This window comes from Phyllostomus discolor, chromosome 1 (assembly GCF_004126475.2).
Source record: "Phyllostomus discolor isolate MPI-MPIP mPhyDis1 chromosome 1, mPhyDis1.pri.v3, whole genome shotgun sequence".
Taxonomy (NCBI): domain Eukaryota; kingdom Metazoa; phylum Chordata; class Mammalia; order Chiroptera; family Phyllostomidae; genus Phyllostomus; species Phyllostomus discolor.
This window is the reverse complement of record NC_040903.2, coordinates 147,578,051-147,598,453: the sequence shown is the minus strand read 5'-3', so window position 1 is coordinate 147,598,453 and position 20,403 is coordinate 147,578,051. Positions and strand designations below refer to the sequence as shown.

Sequence of the window (20,403 nt, the reverse complement as noted above, 5' to 3'; positions counted from 1 at the left end):
AGTCACTGCTCTGACCCCAGGAAATCCCAAATGGAATGAGAGTTCTCGAGTTTGAACAGCAAATAACCTTACTCTGCAAAAACTAAGAACCAGATCCACATGCTGGGGCTGGTTTAGGATTATCCAGAATTCTAAGAAGATTCCTTTGGATAATATGTATTGAGACTGGCTTCAGTAATGCTTTGAATTAAGTGGCCCATTGTATCACTATTATGTTTCTTTATTTTCATTTTACTATCCAAATAATGCTGATATTATTGCTCTGAAACTCACTGCTGGGTATTTCATTGTGCAATTCAAATGATAGGAGTACCATTCATTCTACTGAGGATTTCAGATTTCCATTTTTTATGGTATACATTTTCTTATTTTTATCTTTGCAAACAGAACATCTCGCTCTTTATAAAAAACTTGTTTTTGTGGTGCTACTACTTCCATAATGTTACTTTTGTCAATTACCACTTACACTACAGTTTGGGCTTATAATGAGTCTCAGATTCTTCCCTTATCCTCCTGATCTTGTTAAATAGCTTTTTGCTGGTCTGAGCTAAGCAGAACAGTAAATGTACTTAATTTCCCTTGGCACAGGTTTGGGTTTGAATTATGTGACTATGTGAACATGAAAGGTTGTTGCAAATGTTATAAATTATGGTTTTTATTTTTTAAATTTCATTTTTCAAGTACAGTTGACATTCAATATTATTTTTTACTAGTTTAGGTGTACAGCATAGTCATTAGACAATCATATACTTTACAAAGTGTTCCCTTAATATTTCCAGTACCCACATGGCACCATAGTTACTATCATATTACTGACTATCTCCTCTGTGCTGTACTTTATATTGCCATGACTATTTTAACTGCCAATTTGTACTTCTTAATCCCTTCACCTTTTTCATCTAGCCCCCTTAACTATCTTCCCATCTGGCAACCCTCAGTCTGTCTGTTCTCTGTATCTATGAGTTCTGTATCTACATCTGTTTTGTTTGTCTATTTTATTCTTTAGATTCCACATATAAGTGAAATCATATGGTACTGTCAAACCTCTGTTCTTGAACATCTCAGTTCAGGAACAATTCAATTCTTCACCAAGTTGTTCACAGAAAAAATGTTGCAGATGTCCAACAAAACTTTGGTCTTGATTCTCCACCTGGCAACACTTTCATGCTGATACCTGTATTATCAGTCACGTGTCTCTCAAGTGACAAAGGAGATTTGGTTTTTGAACAAACTGCTTCTCAAAAAGTTTTCCATAATGAATTAAGTTCAAGAACCAAGGTTCCACTGTATTTGTCTTTATCTGACTTATTTCACTCAGCATAATATCCATTTGGTCCATCCACATTGTTGCAAATGGTTAGGTTTCATTCCTTCTTTTTATGGCCAAGTAATATTCCATTGTATAGATGTACCACATTTTTTTCCAGGGCTAGCAACATATTTATTTATGCACACAGTATAAGAACTCATCAATGTCACTGAAGTTTTGAGTTTTTAAATATATTTTATTGATTGTGCTATTACAGTTGTCTGATTTCCCCCTTCACTCCCCTCCACCCTGCACACCCTCTCCCACCCACATTCCCCCCTTTAGTTCATGTCCATGTGTCATAAGTTCTTTAGCTTCTACATTTCCCATACTATTCTTGCCCTCCCCCTACTTTCTACCTACCATCTATGCTACTTATTCTCCATACCTTTCCCCCCTCTCTCCTTTTCCTATTCCCTTGTTGCTAACCCTCCATGTGATCTCTATTTCTGTGTCTAGTTGTTTGCTTAGTTTCTTTTGGTTTTGTTTTAGGTGTGGTTGTTAATAACTGAGTTTGCTGTCATTTTACTATACATGTTTTTTTTAATCTTCTTTTTCTTAGATAAGTCCTTTTAACATTTCACAAAACAAGGGCTTGGTGATGATGAACTTCTTTAACTTGACCTTATCTGAGAAGCACTTTATCTGCCCTTCCATTCTAAATGAAAGCTTTGCTGAACAGAGCAATCTTGGATGTAGGTCCTTGCCTTTCATGACTTGGAATACTTCTTTCCTGCCCTTTCTTGCCTGTAAGGTCTCTTTTGAGAAATCAGCTGACAGTCTGATGGGAACTCCTTTGTAGGTTACTATGTCCTTACCTCTTGCTGCTTCTAGGATTCTCTCCTCCATTTTTATCTTGACTAATGTAGTTTTGATGTACCTTGGTGTGTTCCTCCTTGGGTCCAACTTCTTTGGGATTCTCTGAGCTTCCTGGACTTCCTGGAAGTCCCTTTCCTTTGCCAGATTCCTTTCTCCTTTATTATTTGTTCAAATAAGTTTTCAACTTGTTGCTCTTCCTCTACTCCTTCTGGTACCCCTATAATTCAGATGTTGGAACGTTTAAAGATGTCCTGGAGGTTCCTAAGCCTCTCCTCATTTTTTTGAATTCTTATTTGTTCATTCTTTTCTGTGTGGTTGTGTCTTTCTTCCTTCTGGTCTACTCCATTGATGTGAGACCCAGTTTTCTTTCCATCACTGTTGGTTCCCTGTGTATTTTTCTTCATTTCACTTATTGTAGCCTGCATTTGTTCATCTAATTTGTGACCAAAATCAACCAATTCTGTGAGCTTCCTGATCACCAGTGTTTTGAACTGTGTATCTGATAGGTTGGCTATCTCTCGGTCACTTAAAAGGATGAGTTCTAGGGCTTTTATTTGGTCTTCTGTTCGAGCCATCTCTCTCTCTCTCTTTTTTTTGGTCTGGTTGCACCTGTTATGGTGAGGGGCAGAGCCTTAGGTGTTCACCAGGGCAGGGCAACCCAGTTGCTGGGTTGTGACGTTGTATGTGGGGGCGGGGTCAAGAGGGAACAATGATGGTTCTTCCATTCCCCTTGGGACCTCAGTCCCTTCTGCTGCTTCCCCTGAGCAAACTGGTCCCCTCTGGTGCCAATTCCCATGTAGGTGAGCTTGTGCACGCCGTGGGACCCTCCAAGGACCTCTCCTGTGAGGCTGGGTGTCTCTCGTGCACCTCAACTTCCACAGGTATCCTCAATCAGTGATCTGAGGCTCTATTCCCCAGGGCTGGGATCCTGGATTGCTCTCAGTGCCTTGCTTCACAATCGCCACCTCACTGGGTCTGCCAGTTGCCACCCTTCAGCCAGGGTCTGCCAGCTGTCAGTTGCGCATTCAGGGTCCACTCACTGTGGTCTTGTGTGCCTTGGATGCCTTACGCGCCCCTGCATGCCTTACTCGCTGGTCCAAACACTCGTGGTGCAGAGGCACTGTGTCCTGCCCGGCTGCCGGACTCCGCCCCTCCTACGGGTCTGGATGAAAGGTCAATTTCAACTTCTTGTTGACCAACTTCTATTCAGATCAATTTTCTGTCAGTTCTGGTTGTTATTCTGTTTCTAAATTGTTGTCATCCCTATCTTGGTTGTGCGAGGAGGCAAAGTGCGTCCACCTATGCCTCTGTCTTGGGCGGAAGTAGATGTACCACATCTTTTTTATCCACTCAACTACTAATGGGCACTTGGGTTGCTTCCGTATCTTGGCTATTATAAATAATGCTCCAATGAACATAGGGGTGCATATATCCTTTCAGATCAGTGTTTTGGATTTCTTTGAATATATAGCTAGGAGTGGAATTGTTGGATCACATGGTGGTTCTATTTTTTTTTTTTTTGAGAACCCTCCATACTGTTTTCCACAGTGGCTGTAGCAATTTTCAATCCCACCAACAGTGCACAAGGATTCTTTTCTCCACACCCTCACCAACATTTGTTGTTTGTTTACATATTGTTAGCCATTCTGACTGGTTGTGAAGTAGTATCTCACTGTGGTCTTAATGTGCATTTCTTTGGTGATTTAGTGACACTGTGCATCTTTTCATACATTTATTGGCCATCGGTACATCCTCTTTGGAGAAGTGTCTGTTCAGGTCCTCTGCCCATTTTTTAATTGGATTGTTTGTTTGGTGTTGAGTTGTATGAGTTCTTTACATATTTTGGATATTAACGCCTTATCATGTTTTCAATATTAGAATCTGTTTAAATTAGTAGCCAATTAAGAGGCACAGAGTATGATCGGTTTCTATATCTCTTAAGTCTTTAACTTTCTTTCTCTCTCTTTGCAATTTATTTGTTCAAGAAACTAGTCTTTTTTGGACTATAAGATGCACCCCTCCCCCACAATATGGGAGGAATGGTTGTTAATGCTGCTGTTGAGTTCTGTTTACATTTATACATTGGTGAAGTATTATGTTATTTATGCTATTAAATATTTTACCACATTTTTTGCTTCAAAATGTTTTTTCCTATTTTCCTCCTCTAAAACCTATGTGTGTCTTATGGTCCAAAAATATGGTATGTCATTTGTTTCTGATGGTCTAAATTTTGATGATGGCATCCATGTGATGTTGTTTAAGGTTTTTTTTTTTTTGGTACTTCCTATAAATTGATAGTTGGGTCTCAAAATTTAACCACATTTAGTATTTTTAGGTGGGGTAGAGAGGAAAACCCTTCATAGCAGTATTCTGGTCTTCTATCAGTAAGTACATGTCATGTGGTTGTCTTTCTTTTTGAGATACTAGTAATTATTGATGGTTAATGCCTAGATCCATTACTTTATGAAAGGTTGAAAAAATGGTGATGTTCTGAATGTATTATTCTTTCATTAATTAGCTGGAATACTTTTATAAAAAGACAATCCTGCTAATGTCGTATTTGGTTATCCATTGGTATAGGTAAAGGCAAGAGAAATACTTTATTTTTACCCTTTATTGACCAATTCTCAGGTTAATAAATTGGTTCACTAAAATATTCCACTGGTGATCAATAAATTCTTTTAAGTAACAGGAATTTAAATATTGGATATGTGTCAAATGAAATGTTTTTTTCTACATCTATTAATAGGATTCTATGATAGTTTTCCTCTAATATGTTAATATACTGAGTTACATAAATTGATTTTTAATAATAAATCAATCATGTCTTTCTACTAAAACCCAAGCTGTTCACAGGGACAATTTTTAATATATATTGCTTGATTCAGATTGTAAATATTTTGTTTAGGATACTTAGATCTGTGCTCATAAGTAAAACTGGTCTATACTTTTCTCATACTGTCACTGTTAAGTTTTGGTATTTAGGTTATGCAAGTCTCAAATGGAATAGAGAACGTTTACTTGTTCTTCTATTCCATGAGAGAAACTTTAGAAGAGTGGAATTATTTTTCCTTGAATGTTTGGTAAAACTTGTAAAAATGCCAAGGCTACTGCTTGTTTGCTTTGTAAACTGAAAATTACAGAGAGAGAGAGAGATCATAAATCATAAGTGTACAGCTTGATTTTTTTTTTATCGCAACAGCGATTTCACCCTTTCATGCATCTCCTCAGCCTGGCCCTGAGTTTTGCAAGAGATCTGATGAATCAGTGGGAAGAATAGGTACATTAAAAGAGCTGTACCCTGTTGATAGGAAAAAACATTTAGAAGGTTTGGAAAGGGCTATTATAAATTCCATTCAGTAGGCAACCAAGGTAAATGATGCAGTTTTTCACCCACTAGGCCAAATTTATCCTAAAGGAGGTTTTTAAAGAGAGCTGGCAAGATTTTAATTCAAGCTACCAATTCCTTTTCTGAGAACTATAAGATAATTAGAAAATATAACAAAATATCTTTCACTTTTTTGCAAACAAAATTTTTTTAAAGTAAGCCAGTTTTTTAAGGATTTTGAGGCTGTAAAGATACTGAGGATGGGAGAAGATGATAGTTAGTAAGAGCATGAGAAAAAAAGGAAATACAATCTGACCTAGTGAACCTAGGACCAAGAACCCAGGATGGCAAGCAGGATAAACTTACTTGAGAATCTGGTCAGAAGACTCTCTGGATAAATTCCCAGGTTTGTTTAAAATCAAATGCAATAGTAGGTTGCCAAATGTTTGGAGAAGTCTCCCTGCAATTGCTATTAGGATTTTTTTACTAAAATTGACTAAGAAAATCTTTCCTTCAGAGTCACATACTATTTCTTTTCCCTACAATTCATGTGCTACCTTTTACTTCAAGTCCTTAATTGGAAACAAAATCCACCTTAGTAACACAGAAACAGTGCCAACTCCCCCAGCTGTACATTTGATTAGCGAAGTCCTTTGCTACCTCCATTATGCACCTGCTCTTCATCAGATGATGAATTAAATACTCTCAAACTTCTCTGTCAGCCATGTATCAGAGAGACAGGAGCAATTTAATAGTTTCAGGGGAAAATATACTTTTCAAGATATGACAAAATCTTTCAATGAAATCATAAACATCCCTGATATAAATGTGAGAATTTTATATAAAGACTAATTTTGAACAGTTTAAATAGACTATCTAACATAAAAGTATAAAAAAGAGTTTGGTGACAGCCTCAATACCATGAGGCTAGAACTCTGGTAATCAGATTTGCAGCTACCTGTTTCTGTCAAATCATTTACTTAGTAACCATCTATTTAGTGAGTAGGGTGCCAGGTACTATTCCAGCACATAAATTCACTCAAAGGAATGAGAAGACCTGAAGTTTATGTCCTTAACCTTGAAAAAGTAGAAAAGAAGTATCCCCAGTGTTTTTCTTTTCTTTTTGTTTTTATCCTCACCTGTGGACATGTTTTTCATTGCTTTTAGAGAGCAAGGAAGGAGGACAGAGGGAGTGGGGAGGAAGTGAGTCGGGGAAAGGGAGGGAGGGAGAGGGAAATAGAGAGAAAGAGAGGGGAAAAACATCAACTTGGTTGCCTTCTGGTAAATGCCCTGACTAGGGATTGAACCCGCAGGATTGAACCCTGAACTTGGGAACGCCCCCAGACAGGGACTCAAACCAGCAACCTTTCAGTATAGGGCCAAGCTCCAACCAACTGAACCACACCCTCCAGGGCAGTTTCTTTAGCTAATATTTTGAACCTTTAATAAGCAAACAAGTCAAGTATTTTTCCTACTTCAAACACTTTGATAGCTAACATTTTTTCACAGCTGCTTTGCACATATTCAAACAGCTAAAAGTGCAGCAATATACAAATCAAAATAAGCCTCAAACCAGAAGATACACATACCAAAAAATGGCTGTTCATATATTTAAAAGTACTTATTCATAATTAAGTACAAATACAAACTAGAGATGCCGTTTTCACTGATTGGATGAAGAAAAATTTTACAACTGATAATACCTACTTTTGGCGACAGGGAACTGAGTGTGCCTCCATACTGCTTATTGGTAGGAATTTAAGTTGATGTATTTTTTTTGAAAATGTACATACCCTTTGAGCAAGAAATTCATCTATTAGGAATTTATCCTACAAATATACTGGCAAGGGAAATGCAAGGATATATGTACAAGATGTTCACGACAACATAATATAACAGTAAAAGAGCTGGAAATAAGTGCTCATGAAGAGGGAATTGGCTGAGTAAAATTAGAGCATAGGAATACAATGGAATACTATTACACTACAAAGAAATGCAGTAGATTTTTATGTACTGGTATGAGATGTCCAAGATAAAATGTTAAGTGAACAAAAGGAAGTCATAGAACAATTTGTGTAATATAATTCCATTGACAGAAAAAGTAAAAAAGATAGTCATATATAATATGAATAATAAAAATTTCTAGAAGAAACTGGGACAACTGTAACTGGACAACAAAAATAATTTCTAGAAGAGTTTCCAAGAAAAAGTCAACTGTAAGTACCTTGGGAGACAGGTGAGGTGGTGGAGAAGGGACTCTGGAGGACTTTTACTTTCTTTAGAGTATATACTTTTTGTATGAATTCCTCACCTGAGTATTTTTATATTTTAAAAATTTATCAGTTCAGAGACGATGTGAAATTCTTGTCAAATTATAAGCTTACTACAATGTAAATAGGCAATGCCTAAAGAAAATCAACTCATTTCCATAACGTATAACAGATGAGGAGCTGGGACATCAATTACTATAGCTTGCTGTTTATAAAGTACTTGCAGTAATTAAAATGAAGATGATCAAGAGACTGTGAAAAATAAAAGGAAGGGCAAAGTAGCTGCAAAGCCCAAAATATTACAGGCTATTATAATATCTTCTTTTCAAAATTTTGGAAAAAGAAGTTCCAATTCCTACAGATTTTTTAACACCACAGACCATGCTAAAATTACCTGAGGTATGATTGACATGAAACATTACATCAGTTTTAGATGTACAACATAACTTGGTATTTGTATTAAAATTATTTTTAGTATAGCTAAATTGAGTCTTAGCAATCAATGACAAAAGTAGTTACCTAAAACTTACCAAGTTGGGAATAGAAACAGCAGGAAAAAAAGTTGAGGAGTAAAAAGTAGAAAAGGAGGAGACAGAAAATAGGATTAGAGAAAGGAGTAATGTCTGTTAGTAGAAACAAGAAAAGGGTAATGTTAGAGAGAGTCAATTCCCACAGTAATATAATACTATACCTAACAGCTGGCTGTGTTCCCCTGTGATGGAGTTCTGACTTGGGTCTGAAAAACAAACAATTGAAAAGAAAAGAAAAAAAATGAATGACCAAAACAAATAATTTCTTAAAAATCAGCAACAAAAGTTAACAAAGGAAATAAGCAAAAAAAAAAAAAATTTAAGTGCTTAAGAAACATTAATGGAAAGATAATAAAAATATAATGAACTATTATAAAAATAATTGCATCACTTCCCTGAAAAATTAAACAACAGAATTACACATGACCCAGCAATTCCACTCCTAGGTACATATCCAAAAGAAATAAAAACAAGGACTCAAACAGGTACTTGTATGACAATGTTTATAGCAGCATTATTCACAATAGCCAAAAGGTGGAAACAATCCAAGTGCCCGTCAATAGAAGAATAGATGAAACAAAAGGTGGTATACACTTACAATGGAATACTTTCAGCCATAGAAAATAAAGTTCTGATACATGCTACAAAATAAATGAACCTTGAAAATACTATGCTAAGGGAAACAAGATGGATGCAGAAGGACAAATATTATATTATTCTATTTATATGAAATATCAAGAAAAGGCAAATTTATATAGAGAGAAAGTAGATTACAGGTTACTGGATGCAAGGGGAGTGGGGAATGGGATGCTATTGTTTAATAAGTACACAGTTTCTGTTTGGGGTGATGAGAAATTTTGGAAATAGTGGTAGCAATTGCACAACACTGTGAATTGCTATTAATGTCAATGAATTGTGCACTTAAAAATGGTAGATTTTATTTTATATATATTTACTAAAATAAAAGGTAAATTAAAAAAATAACACAGATTCAATGAAGCAATACTAGTTCCATAAAACAGAAGGATGATTCAGGGCCTACAACGTAAGTTACACTTTCTCTGTAATGACAATGGAACACAGAACATACAACCACAGCAGCTCAAAGTCAAGACACAGGTACAGCACTCATAACTATTAGCAGATATGGTCTCATTTGACTTTCAGATAAAATGACAAAACTGGATTTTATAAATATCTATTTCTTCAGTAATCTATCATAAAATTAGTGCTATAAGCCAAGTTCCTAATGCAAAGAGATACTATCACCATTTAAAAACCAATCACTTTCTTATTTTAAAGGCTTGAAAAGCATTAAGGGCTAAATATGGAAAATAGCTCCACTTTCCTCAAAGATTAAGTCTCTTCTGACACAGAAGATTACATCTGGTCTCCTCAAATGTGTCTGGGGAATAAAAATTTTAGACAGTGGGTGGAGAGGTAAGGGGTAGGAGGGTGGGTCTTTGAGCAACAATGGGAAAAAAGGTTACACCTTTATTTTCACTAACCTCTAACTAAAGTTTACTCTAGGCAACAAATTACATAAAAATACCTGTGATTTTGTCAATAATAAATATCAGATATTTTCCTATCACATTAATAGTTGCTACATATATGGCAATATCTTTTAGGTTCAATATTACTTCAAAATTATGGTAATTATTAAAATGGATGCTAGGTCTTACTCAATGCATTGACAAAAAAAAGCACTCATTAGATCACAAGTTTAATATTTTGATGACTATACTTTAATATAATCGGGTTAATTTTACTCCTATGTATATGTATGTGTGTATATTACTTTATGCACTTAAAAACGTTGTACTGAAAAGGAATTTGTAGGCTTCAGGCTGGGAGTGTAGTCCAAGATACAAAAAAGATGAACAATTATTGTTGTAATTATTGTAACAAAATGCAAATAATATTTTCCATGGTATTTATAAATATAAATATTTTATATATAATTTTAATTAAATCTAACACTTTAAGCATCTCAGAAAGAACAAATCAGAATACCTAATAAATTCTGGTTTCTGATGTGTACTCTACAAACTGTACTCAAGGAGGAAATAAAGGAGAAATCTGATTCAGAAAACTGAAGTTTCGTATGTTACGTGTTACATTTTAAGATACATATATTTTAAATATTTTATTTATTTATATTTAGAGAGAGGAGAAGGGAAGGAGAAAGAGGAGAGAAACATCAGTGTGTGGTTACCTCTTGCATGCCACCATTCAAGAGGCAACCACATATCTATGCCCCCAGGGCTTAAGATATATTTTTATTGTTCCATTTTATTTATGCATTCACCAGTTGATTCTCATATGTGCCCTGATCTGGGGTCAAACCCACAATCTTGACATAATGGGGTGATGGTCTAACCAACTGAGCTACCAGGCCAGGGCCTAAGATATATTTTTGGAAGATTTTTCATTCTTAATTCAATAAAAAAAAAATAGAAATTCCCAAATTTTCTATTCTAACATATTTTCTGCAGCATACTAGCAGGTGAACTCCCAATTTTAATTTAAACTCATCTTCCTATCTAAATAAGTAATATGGTTCATTAGCAAATTCTACTAAATGTTCAAATAATTAATACCAATCTCTCTCAAACTCTTCCAAAGCCCTGCATGATGTGGCTCAGTGAGTTGAGCGCCAGTCAGCAAGCCAGAGGGTCAGTGGTTCGATTCCTGGTCAGGGCACATGTCTGGGTTGCAGTCCGGGTTCCAGTTAGGGGCATACAAGAGGCAACCAACTGCTGTTCCTCTCCCTCTCTTTCTCTCTCCCTCTCTTTCTCTCCCCCTTCCACTGTCTCTATAAATAAATAAATAAAATCTAAAAAAAAAAAACCCTCTTCCAAAAAAAGGAAGTGGAGGGACTAATTCCAAACTTATTTTATAAGGCTAGCATTACCCTGATATCAAAACTACTCAAGGACACAAGAAAAGAAAATTGCAGGCTGATAAACATAGATTCAATAATCCTAAACAAAATATTATCAAAATGAATTCAATAAATCATTTAAAGGAACATACACCATGATAAAATAGAATTTATCTTACCACAAGAAAAAAAAATCTTCAATTACTTCTGGTGACAGCTGTTAACTAGACTTATGTGGTGATCATTTTGCAATACGTACAAATATGAAATTTCCTGAAACTAATATAAGGTTGTATGTCTATTAGACCTCAATAAAAAATAAAGATGAAAAAGAATACGAGTTGTTCTTGCACATAAGAGACAGCAGGAATAACAGTTCCATAGCAAGTTAATATGTTAGATCTTCTCCCTTTTCCTCATCCCCTCTCCTGCCTGCTTCTCTCTTTCACATAGGGGAAAATTTGAACCCAATCATTATAGAGAAACAGGTGTATAAATAGTATGTAAGGAGTAGGGAAAGGAAAATAGAAGTTTAGAACCAGAAGAAGTTGGATCATCATCTAGATGTACTCTAGTGATTCTAAGCATAAGCTGGAGAGGGGTTAGCAGCCTCTATTTTTCTCCCTAACACCATACCAAGATCCCTTCTCAAGATTCCAATTCCCATCTACTATAATCAATGGGAATGCCTTTCTCTGGAGTGCTAGCACAGAACAAATTGAGAATTTCGGATTTTAATATTTGTAGCGGAGAAGACAAATGCCTGGATTAATAAATGGCCAAACATATCACACTACTGCCAAAAGAGAAAGTATACAGATAATAGTCTTGATGTCTTGAGAACCTATGACATTGTTTCTCAATTCTCTGACTTTCTTATTCTAAAACAAAGTATGATAGCCTAACACAAGCTATCTGGAATTGCTAGGAAATATATCTATGAATAAAAATGAAAAAACACCTCAGAATACTCAGGCAGAGTAACTATGACTTTAGAGGTGGGAGTGTAAGTGACTTTTCTTAAAAAGAATTATGTCCTTCTGTACTATATATTCCTTGCCTTCTGAACTGGACATATGTATGTGTGTGTATTCTCTAGTCCAGCTAATATTCTCCCTTTGAACACCCTTGTGTAGATTCCTGCAAGTACAACACAGATGTTTTTCAGTTATAATGAAAGGGTGAGGGGCAATCTTTACTAATCTGGTAAGATGAATACCAACCCTTCAGAGCCTGTGAATACTTCCTTAATATATGTAAAAGCTGAAACAAGGGCAAATCTAGGCGTAAATAGGCTCATGAAGCCACTAGAACGAAACTAAGCATGCCTGTAAAAACCACAATTGGTAAATACCTTATGCTGAAGGGCGTTTCTGAGTATGCAGTTCAAATTGTGTACTGCAGTCAACATAACATTGTTCTGGGCATCTAAGATGTGTCTGGGCATCTTTCTATTGTATTATACCTGAACTCTCCCATTTAATATTTTGGGAGAGACATATTAATATATTAATATGTCACTGGTGGAGCACACCCAAGTTTGTCTAAGGCTGGGAGTTGTCCCTTATATTACTCAAAATGAGTAATCTTAACCAAACTACTTCCTGTAATAGAATAATCTGCCAATAATTTAACTGTTTTTACTCTTCCATGGTCTTAATATTAAGCTACTTCTAGGTCACAATATAACCAATTAATACACAAAATCCTATGATATTCTATCAGTCAAATGGTAGTTTAAATAAAAAATAGAAACATAAACCGTCTCACAAATGAAATAATAAAAATAAACTGAAAATATTCGGTTGGCTGAGAAGTTTGTTTTGTTTGTTTTTTTTGCATACAATAGCTCTAGTAGCACTTAATTGTCTTTAATTTCATTTGAAACAATTTTGTTAGATTGTACTGTGACAGCTGTCATATCAGCATGCATTAAAAAACTTATTAAAATTGGTGAATTTTGCCCTGGCTGGCGTAGCTCAGTGGATTGAGCGCGGGCTGGGAACCAAAGTGTCCCAGGTTCAATTCCCAGCCAGGGTACATGCCTGGGTTGCAGGCCATAACCCCCAGCAACCACACATTGATGTTTCTTTCTCTCTCTCTCTCTCCCTTCCCTCTCTAAAAATAAGTAAATAAAATCTTTAAAAAAAAAATTGGTGAATTTTGTGTACCCATTTTAATGTTGAAGATGGAAGAAAATATGCAACATTTTCAGCATGTTATGCTTTATTATTTCAAGAAAGGTAAAAATGCAACTGAAACTCAAAAAACATTTGTAAAGTGAACGGAGAAGATGGTGTGACTGATCGAATGTGTCAAAAGTAGTTTGTGAAGTTTCGTACTAGAGCTTTCTTGCTGGATGATGCTCCATGGTTGGGTAGACCAGTTGAAGTTGATAGTGATCAAATTGAAACATTAAGTGTTTCAATTATACCACAGGATTATACCATGTGGGAGACAGCTGACATACTCAAAATATCCAAATCAATAAAGTTATTAGTGAAAGTGAAAAATGTATCTTTTATGGGAAAAACCATATAGACTTTTTGGCCAACACAATATTTCTTGTAACAGTAATGATATAGTCATTTTACAAGTAGGCAATTGCTCAATACATTTATCCTGAATTAATGGTAAAGAATGAAGATTTTATTCAGTGTCTTGCCATGTGTCTTGGAAAGTAGAGAAAAATGACTATGGGTGACCTCACTTGCAAAACTGCCTCTGTAAACAGTTGTACTGAAAAACTTTACTATTTTCCCTAGTTTGCCCACAGCAAGTCTTTTCCTGAATTTTCTTTGAGAATCACTTCATCTACCATCCTTGGTAGAGAATTTGAAGTAAATAAAAGCTATTTGTATATATTTTTTAAAGATTATGTTTATTTATTTTTTTACAGAGAGGGAAAGAGAGGGAGAGAAATATCAGTGTGTGGTTTCCTCTCACACATCCCCAACTGGGGACCTGGCCTGCAACCCAGGCGTTGTGCTCTGACCAGGAATCAAACCACCAACCCTTTGGTTTGTAGGCCAGAGCTCAATCCACTGAGCCACACAAGCCAGGGCTTGTATTTTGCTTCTAAAATGCAGTATGTAAGGTGTGTCTTCATTAAAGATAGAATAAGTAATTTCATTAAATAACACAATCAGTAGTAAAGACTGTTGCCTAATTGTTTACAAAAAGTAGACATGGCCAAATGCATATATATCAGGACAATTAGCTTATTATGCTCCCATCTGTATTATCTAGATTTACTAAAAAAACTATTTCTGAATGTCAAATACATTTTTTTAATTAAAGATTTTATTTATTTATTTTTAGAGACAGGGGAATGGAGGGAGAAAGAGAGGGAGAGAAATATTGATTTGAAAAAGAAACCTCAATCAGTTGCCTTTTGCATGTACCCTGACCCAGATGGAAACCACAACCCAGGCCTGTGCTCTGACGGGAATTGAACCTGTGACTTTTCACTTTGCAGGACACGGCTCAACCCACAGAGACACGCTGGTCGGGTCAGAGTACCAAATACCTCAAATTACCAGTCTTAACACACTTCTAATTTTCTGGACTCTAACTTTTAAAAGACCAAAGAAGCATCAACATTATAAGAAATCACCTGACTAAAATTAGGCAAAGATGATTAAATGGAATCAAAGACAATTACTCTAACATCGATAATTATTAAATTCTTCCTCACTGTATGGGTAGGGAAACCTAAGAGAGAAATAAGTTGAAATAAGGTAAAATCTGAAAAGCCTATACTCTTCATATAGATTTTACTGCAATTAAACTACATAGACTTGGAAATTTTACATGAGATTGTGTTTAAATTTTACGTAAGATTAATGCTCTGGCTGGTATGGCTCAGTGGATTGAGTACTGACCTGCAAATCAAAGAGTCGCCAGTTTGATTCCCACTCAGGGCACATGCCTGGGTTGTGGGCCAGATCCTGAGTGGGGGGCGTGCAAGAGGCAACCACACATTGATTGCCCCTCCCTCTCTTTCTCCTCCCCTTCCCTTCTCTCTAAAAGATCGTGTTTACATTTAAATAAGCAGATGAGTGAAAACAGCAGGCAATTTTAGCCAAAGTAAAATTAAATAATGAGATGAAAATGTAAAATAATATATACAAAAGTTAATAAATCATTATTTCTAGTCTTACACCAAAAAGGAGAGTAGAAAGATACTTCTTTGAATTTTTAATATACAAAAAATATTTTAAAAAGATACAAAGTCAATATTCAGAAATAGATGGCATTTTTGTACTCCCACAATGAATTAGCAAAAAGAGAAACTAAGAAAAAAAATCCCATTTACTATAGCAACAACAGCCAAAAATAAAGTACCTAGGAATAAATTTAACCAAGGAGGTAAAAGACCTGTACTTGGAAAACTATGCGCACTAAAGAAAGAAGTTGAGGAAGATACAAATAAATGAAAGCATATACCAGGTTCATGGATTGGAAGAATTAACACCATTGAAATGTCCATACTACCTAAAGCAATTTATAGATTCGACAATTCCTATTAAAATAGCAAGGGCATGTATCACAGATCTAGAACATGGAACCAAAAAAGACCCCGAATAGCCTCAGCAATCTTGAGAAAGAAGAACAAAGTTGGAGAGATCAAACTATACTACATGGTTATTGTAATCAGAACAGTCTGGTACTGGCATAAGAACAGATATATAGATCAATGGAAGAAAATAGAGTGCCCACAAATAAACCCATGTCTCTATGGTCAATTAATATTTGACAAAGGGGACACAGACATACATGGAGTAAAGCAGTCTCTTCAATAAATGGTGTTGAGAAAACTGGACTGTTACATGCAAAAAATGAAACTAGACCACCAACTTACACCATACACCAAAAGAAACTCAAAATGGATAAAAGATTTAAATATAAGTGGTGATACCATAAAAAATCCTAGTGGAAAACACAGGCAGTAAAGTCTCAGATATCTATGCAGCAATATTTTTGCTGATATATCTCCTAGGGCAAGGGAAATAAAGGAAAAAATAAACAAATGGGTCTACATCAAGTTAAAAAGCTTCTACATGGCTAAAGAAACCAGTATCAAAATGAAAAGGGAACCAACTGACTATATGAGAGAACATATTTGCCAAGGATACACTGGACAAGGGTTTGATCTCTAAAATATATAAGAAGCTCATATGACTCAATACCAGGAAGACAAATAATCCAAGTTAAAAAATGGGCAAAGGACCTGAACAGACACTTCTCCAGGGAGAACATGCCCATAGACATGGCCCATAGACATATGAAAAAATGCTCAACGTCACTAGCCATCAGAGATGCAAATTAAAACCACAATGAGGTATCACCTCACACCTGCCAAAATAGCCATCATAAATAAATCAACAAATGATACATGCTGGCGAGGATGTGGAGAAAAGGGAACCCTAGTGCACCATTAGTGGGAATGCAGACTGGTGCAGGCACCGTGGAAAACAGTATGGGATTTCCTCAAACACTAAAAATAGAACTACCTTTTGACCTAGCAATTCCACGGCTGGGAATATACCCTAAGAATCTCAAAACACCAATTAAAAAGAATTTATGCACCCCCATGTTCATAGCAGCGCTATTTACAATAGCCCAGTGTTACAAACAGCGTAAGTGCCCATCAGTAGATGAGTGGATTAAAAAACTGTGGTATATTGCTACTTGGCCTTTTGGCTAAGATCAAGTGTAGTATCTGTTCTTGCCAGTTTAAAAAACTGTAGTGCATTTATACAATGGAATAATATGCAGCAGAAAAAAGGAACTCCTACCTTTTGTGACAGCATGGATGGTACTGGAGACTATTATGCTAAGTAAAATAAGTAAATCATTGAGAGACAAATACCACGGAATCTCACTTATAAGAGGAATCTAATGAACAAAGTAAAATAATGAGCAAAATAGAACCAGAGGCACAGAATCATGGAACATACTGACAGCTATAACATGGGAGGAGGGAGGTGTGGACTGTTTGAAGGAAGGTGAAGGGATTAGTCAAATAATATATATTAAGGACCCATGTACATGGACAACAGTGTGGGGAATGATTATAGAATGGGGGGTGATGTTTGGAGGAGGGTGAGGGGGTGGTAACTGGGACAACTGTAATAGCATAAACAGTTAAAAAATAAAATAAATAAAATATAAAATTGTATTTCTTTGGGAATAAAAGATATTAAGAGTTTACTTCTGCCAAAAAAATATAATTTCTGCTGGGATTTATGGTTTAGTTCGGTCCATCTGCCATATAAGGGATCTCTGTAGACAGCTAATCATAGAGCAAATAAATTGCGGTACTGATGTACTTCACATACACTACATATTCCTTAGTGCTTAGTATACAATCTGTAGTATATTAATAGGGACTTGGTGAGAAAATGGTTTGGGGAAGGATAGTAAGTAATTTCAGCAAATTTATTTAACAGTCCAGTAGATTTCTATAAAGTACAATTTCTCAGATCCTTCAATATGCTAATGGCTGCTTAGCTAATCTACAAAAGAATATAACATTTATCATTCCTAAATACATTAGAAGAGATAACTATTTTTCAACAACCATCTTAATTATTGTTTTATGGTATACATTTTGGGAAGTGTTCAACTAATTCATATCAATATACTGAGCTTCAAAAAGAACTCCCTATTTGTCTATGCAAAATAATCATTTGGAATATTTGTTAAACTACAAATTCATGGGTCACATAACTAACTCTAATGACTTCAGATTCTGCAGTTTTATGAAGTGCCCCAGGTGACTATCATAAAGCTTTATTCATTCAAAAATACATTCATTTAAATATCTGAGTAATTATTAAGTTTCAGGCATTATCCTATGTGCTAGGATAGAATATTAATTAAGAAAGACAAATTTCCTGTTCTCATGCAGATTTGTTGAGACAAAGAATAAAAGAAAATGAATGACAATTATCTTCTTTTTTAAAAAGATTTAATTTACTTATATTTAGAGAGGGGAAGGGAGGGAGAAAGAGGAGACAAATATCAATGTGTAGTTGCCTCTCATATGCCTCCTATTGGGGACTTAGCCTGCAACCCAGGTATGTGCCCTGACTGGGAATTGAACTGGTGACCCTCTGGTTCACAGGCTGGCACTCAATCCACTGAACCACACCAGCCAGGGCTATTTTCTTTATAACATGTATTTAAGCCAAAATTAAGAAGAGTTCATGGAGAGGCTATTTTGGACTGGGTGCACAGTGAAGGCCTTTCTGAGGAAATAATCTTTAAGGTACACCTTCAATGTAAAGGAGCCAATGTGAAGATCTTCAAAAAGACTGGTCAGGGAACAGTGGTTATACAAACACCCTAAGATGGGAATAAGCTTTGTATGTCTGGAAACATCAGTGTGGCTAAAGCACAGTGAGTAAGAAAGTGGTTTAAAAAGAAAATAGGTCAGCAATGATGGCGCCATAGGGAAACACAGCTTACCCCCTTGCACAACCACACCAAATTTACAACTAAAATATAGAACAACCATCACTTGGAACAGCCAGATATCAAGTTGAATGGAAGTCTGACAACTACGGAGTTAAAGAAACACAACCATCAACTGGCAGAAGGGGCGGAGATGTGGGACAGGCTGGTCCCACTTTGCTTGTGCTGGATAAAAATTCAGCAGGGATATCTCGGGAGTGAGGAGTCCCAGACCCACATGAGGCCCCCAGCCCAGGGTTCCAGTGCCAGGAAGATAAATCCCCATAACCTCTGGCTGCAAAAACCTGCTGGGATTGAGTCAGGGGAAGAAACTTCTGGAGCTCCAAGAAGTTCCTCTTAAAAAACCCACACATGGATTTACTCAGATTCATTCCCTTGAGCTCCAGCAAAGGGGTAGCAGCTTGAAAGGCACCAGTGGCATACAGAGAGAAACTGAAGTGTCCAGCATCAAGGTGAGAGTTGGGGGCACAGCTTTCTCCCAGACAGAAAGGTGGGCAGAGGCCAGTGTCCCTCTTCTCAACCATCCCTGCACAGAGGCACAGAGCCTTGAAGCTGGTGGCATACCTGAGACTCCATCAACCTGGCTAACACTGCTTGCCCCACCCTGGAGATTCCCAGAGACTCAGACTGACCCACATTATAGGCCCACCCAAGCTGCTTTTCTATGTGAATGGCTGGTCTTGGCTCATGTTTCACAACTTTCTAAATCCTCTGAAGCAAGCAACAGCCAGCCTCAGTGAGCCCCCAACTCCTATACCTCTTGCTAAGGACCCCAAGCCTGGAACTAGAAGCAGCCAGACTAGATTCACAGTTTGGATTTGCCTGGGAAACTACAAGCCCAGCACAAGTGGCAACCATCTCAGATTGCTTTATAGCTCAGGAAAGATTGGTGGGTGCTGACCTTGGCCTGCATCACCCAGGAAACCCCAGGGCCAGCACAACCAGTGGACAGCTACAGACTATGTCAGAATCCCTCTACCCTGCCCCGGCACTACTGATCCTCCACAGAGGGCGGAGGTTGGTGTTCAAGGGTACAGCCAGTCCTTGCAGCTGACGGGCCTGGGTGAATCCCTCCCACTGATCTGCCATCAGCAACCATGGCTCAACTACAAGAAAAGGGTGTACTAAGCCCACATAAAGGGTGTACCTCCAGTACCCAGCTTGGGTGATTAGGGAGGCTGTGCCACTGGACCCTACAGGATACCTACTACATTAGGCCACATTACCAAGACACAAAGTCAAAGCAGCTCTACCTAACACATAGAAACAAACACAGGGAGGCTGCCAAAATGAGGAGACAAAGAAACATGGAAGAACATATCAAAAGAGAAAAACAGCTAAATGAAATGGAGATAAGCAATCTATCAGATGCAGACTTCAAAACACTGGTTATAATAATGCTCAAGGAGCTTAGTGAGGATCTCAGCAGCATAAAAAGGAACCAGTCAGAAACAAAAGACACACTAATTGAAATTAAGAACAATTTACAGAGGTACAACAATAGAGCGGATGAAGCCAAGAATCAAATCAATGACTGGAACATAAGGGAGCAAAAAACAACCAATCAGAACAAGAAGAAGAAAAAAGAATCCAAAAAAATGAAAAGAGTATGAGCAGCCTCTGGGACAACTTCATGAGGGCCAACATTTGCATCTTAGGGGTGCCAGAAGGAGAAAAGAACAAGAAACTAGAAATCTATTTGAAAAAATAATGAAAGAAAACTTCCCTAATCTGGTGAAGGAAATAGGCATGCAAGTCCAGGAAGCGCAGAGAGTCCC

The 20,403-nt window shown here is 36.7% G+C and overlaps 1 protein-coding gene and 1 pseudogene across 4 annotated transcripts in view; one reads left to right on the top strand and one right to left on the bottom strand.

The window, feature by feature from the left end:
- The window catches only part of SLC12A6 (solute carrier family 12 member 6), a 99,097-nt gene that overhangs the window by 37,004 nt on the left and 41,690 nt on the right, over window positions 1-20,403 (bottom strand). For 3 of the 4 annotated variants that reach the window (XM_028504241.2, XM_036031324.1, XM_028504244.2), the window contains one exon: window positions 8,418-8,462. The exons of the other annotated variant lie outside the window; for it this stretch is intronic. In XM_028504241.2, coding sequence (XP_028360042.1) covers window positions 8,418-8,462 — 45 coding nt within the window. The remainder of the gene's footprint in view (window positions 1-8,417; window positions 8,463-20,403) is intronic. 4 annotated transcript variants of the gene reach the window in all.
- On the top strand, window positions 16,830-16,949 carry LOC114490382 (annotated as a pseudogene).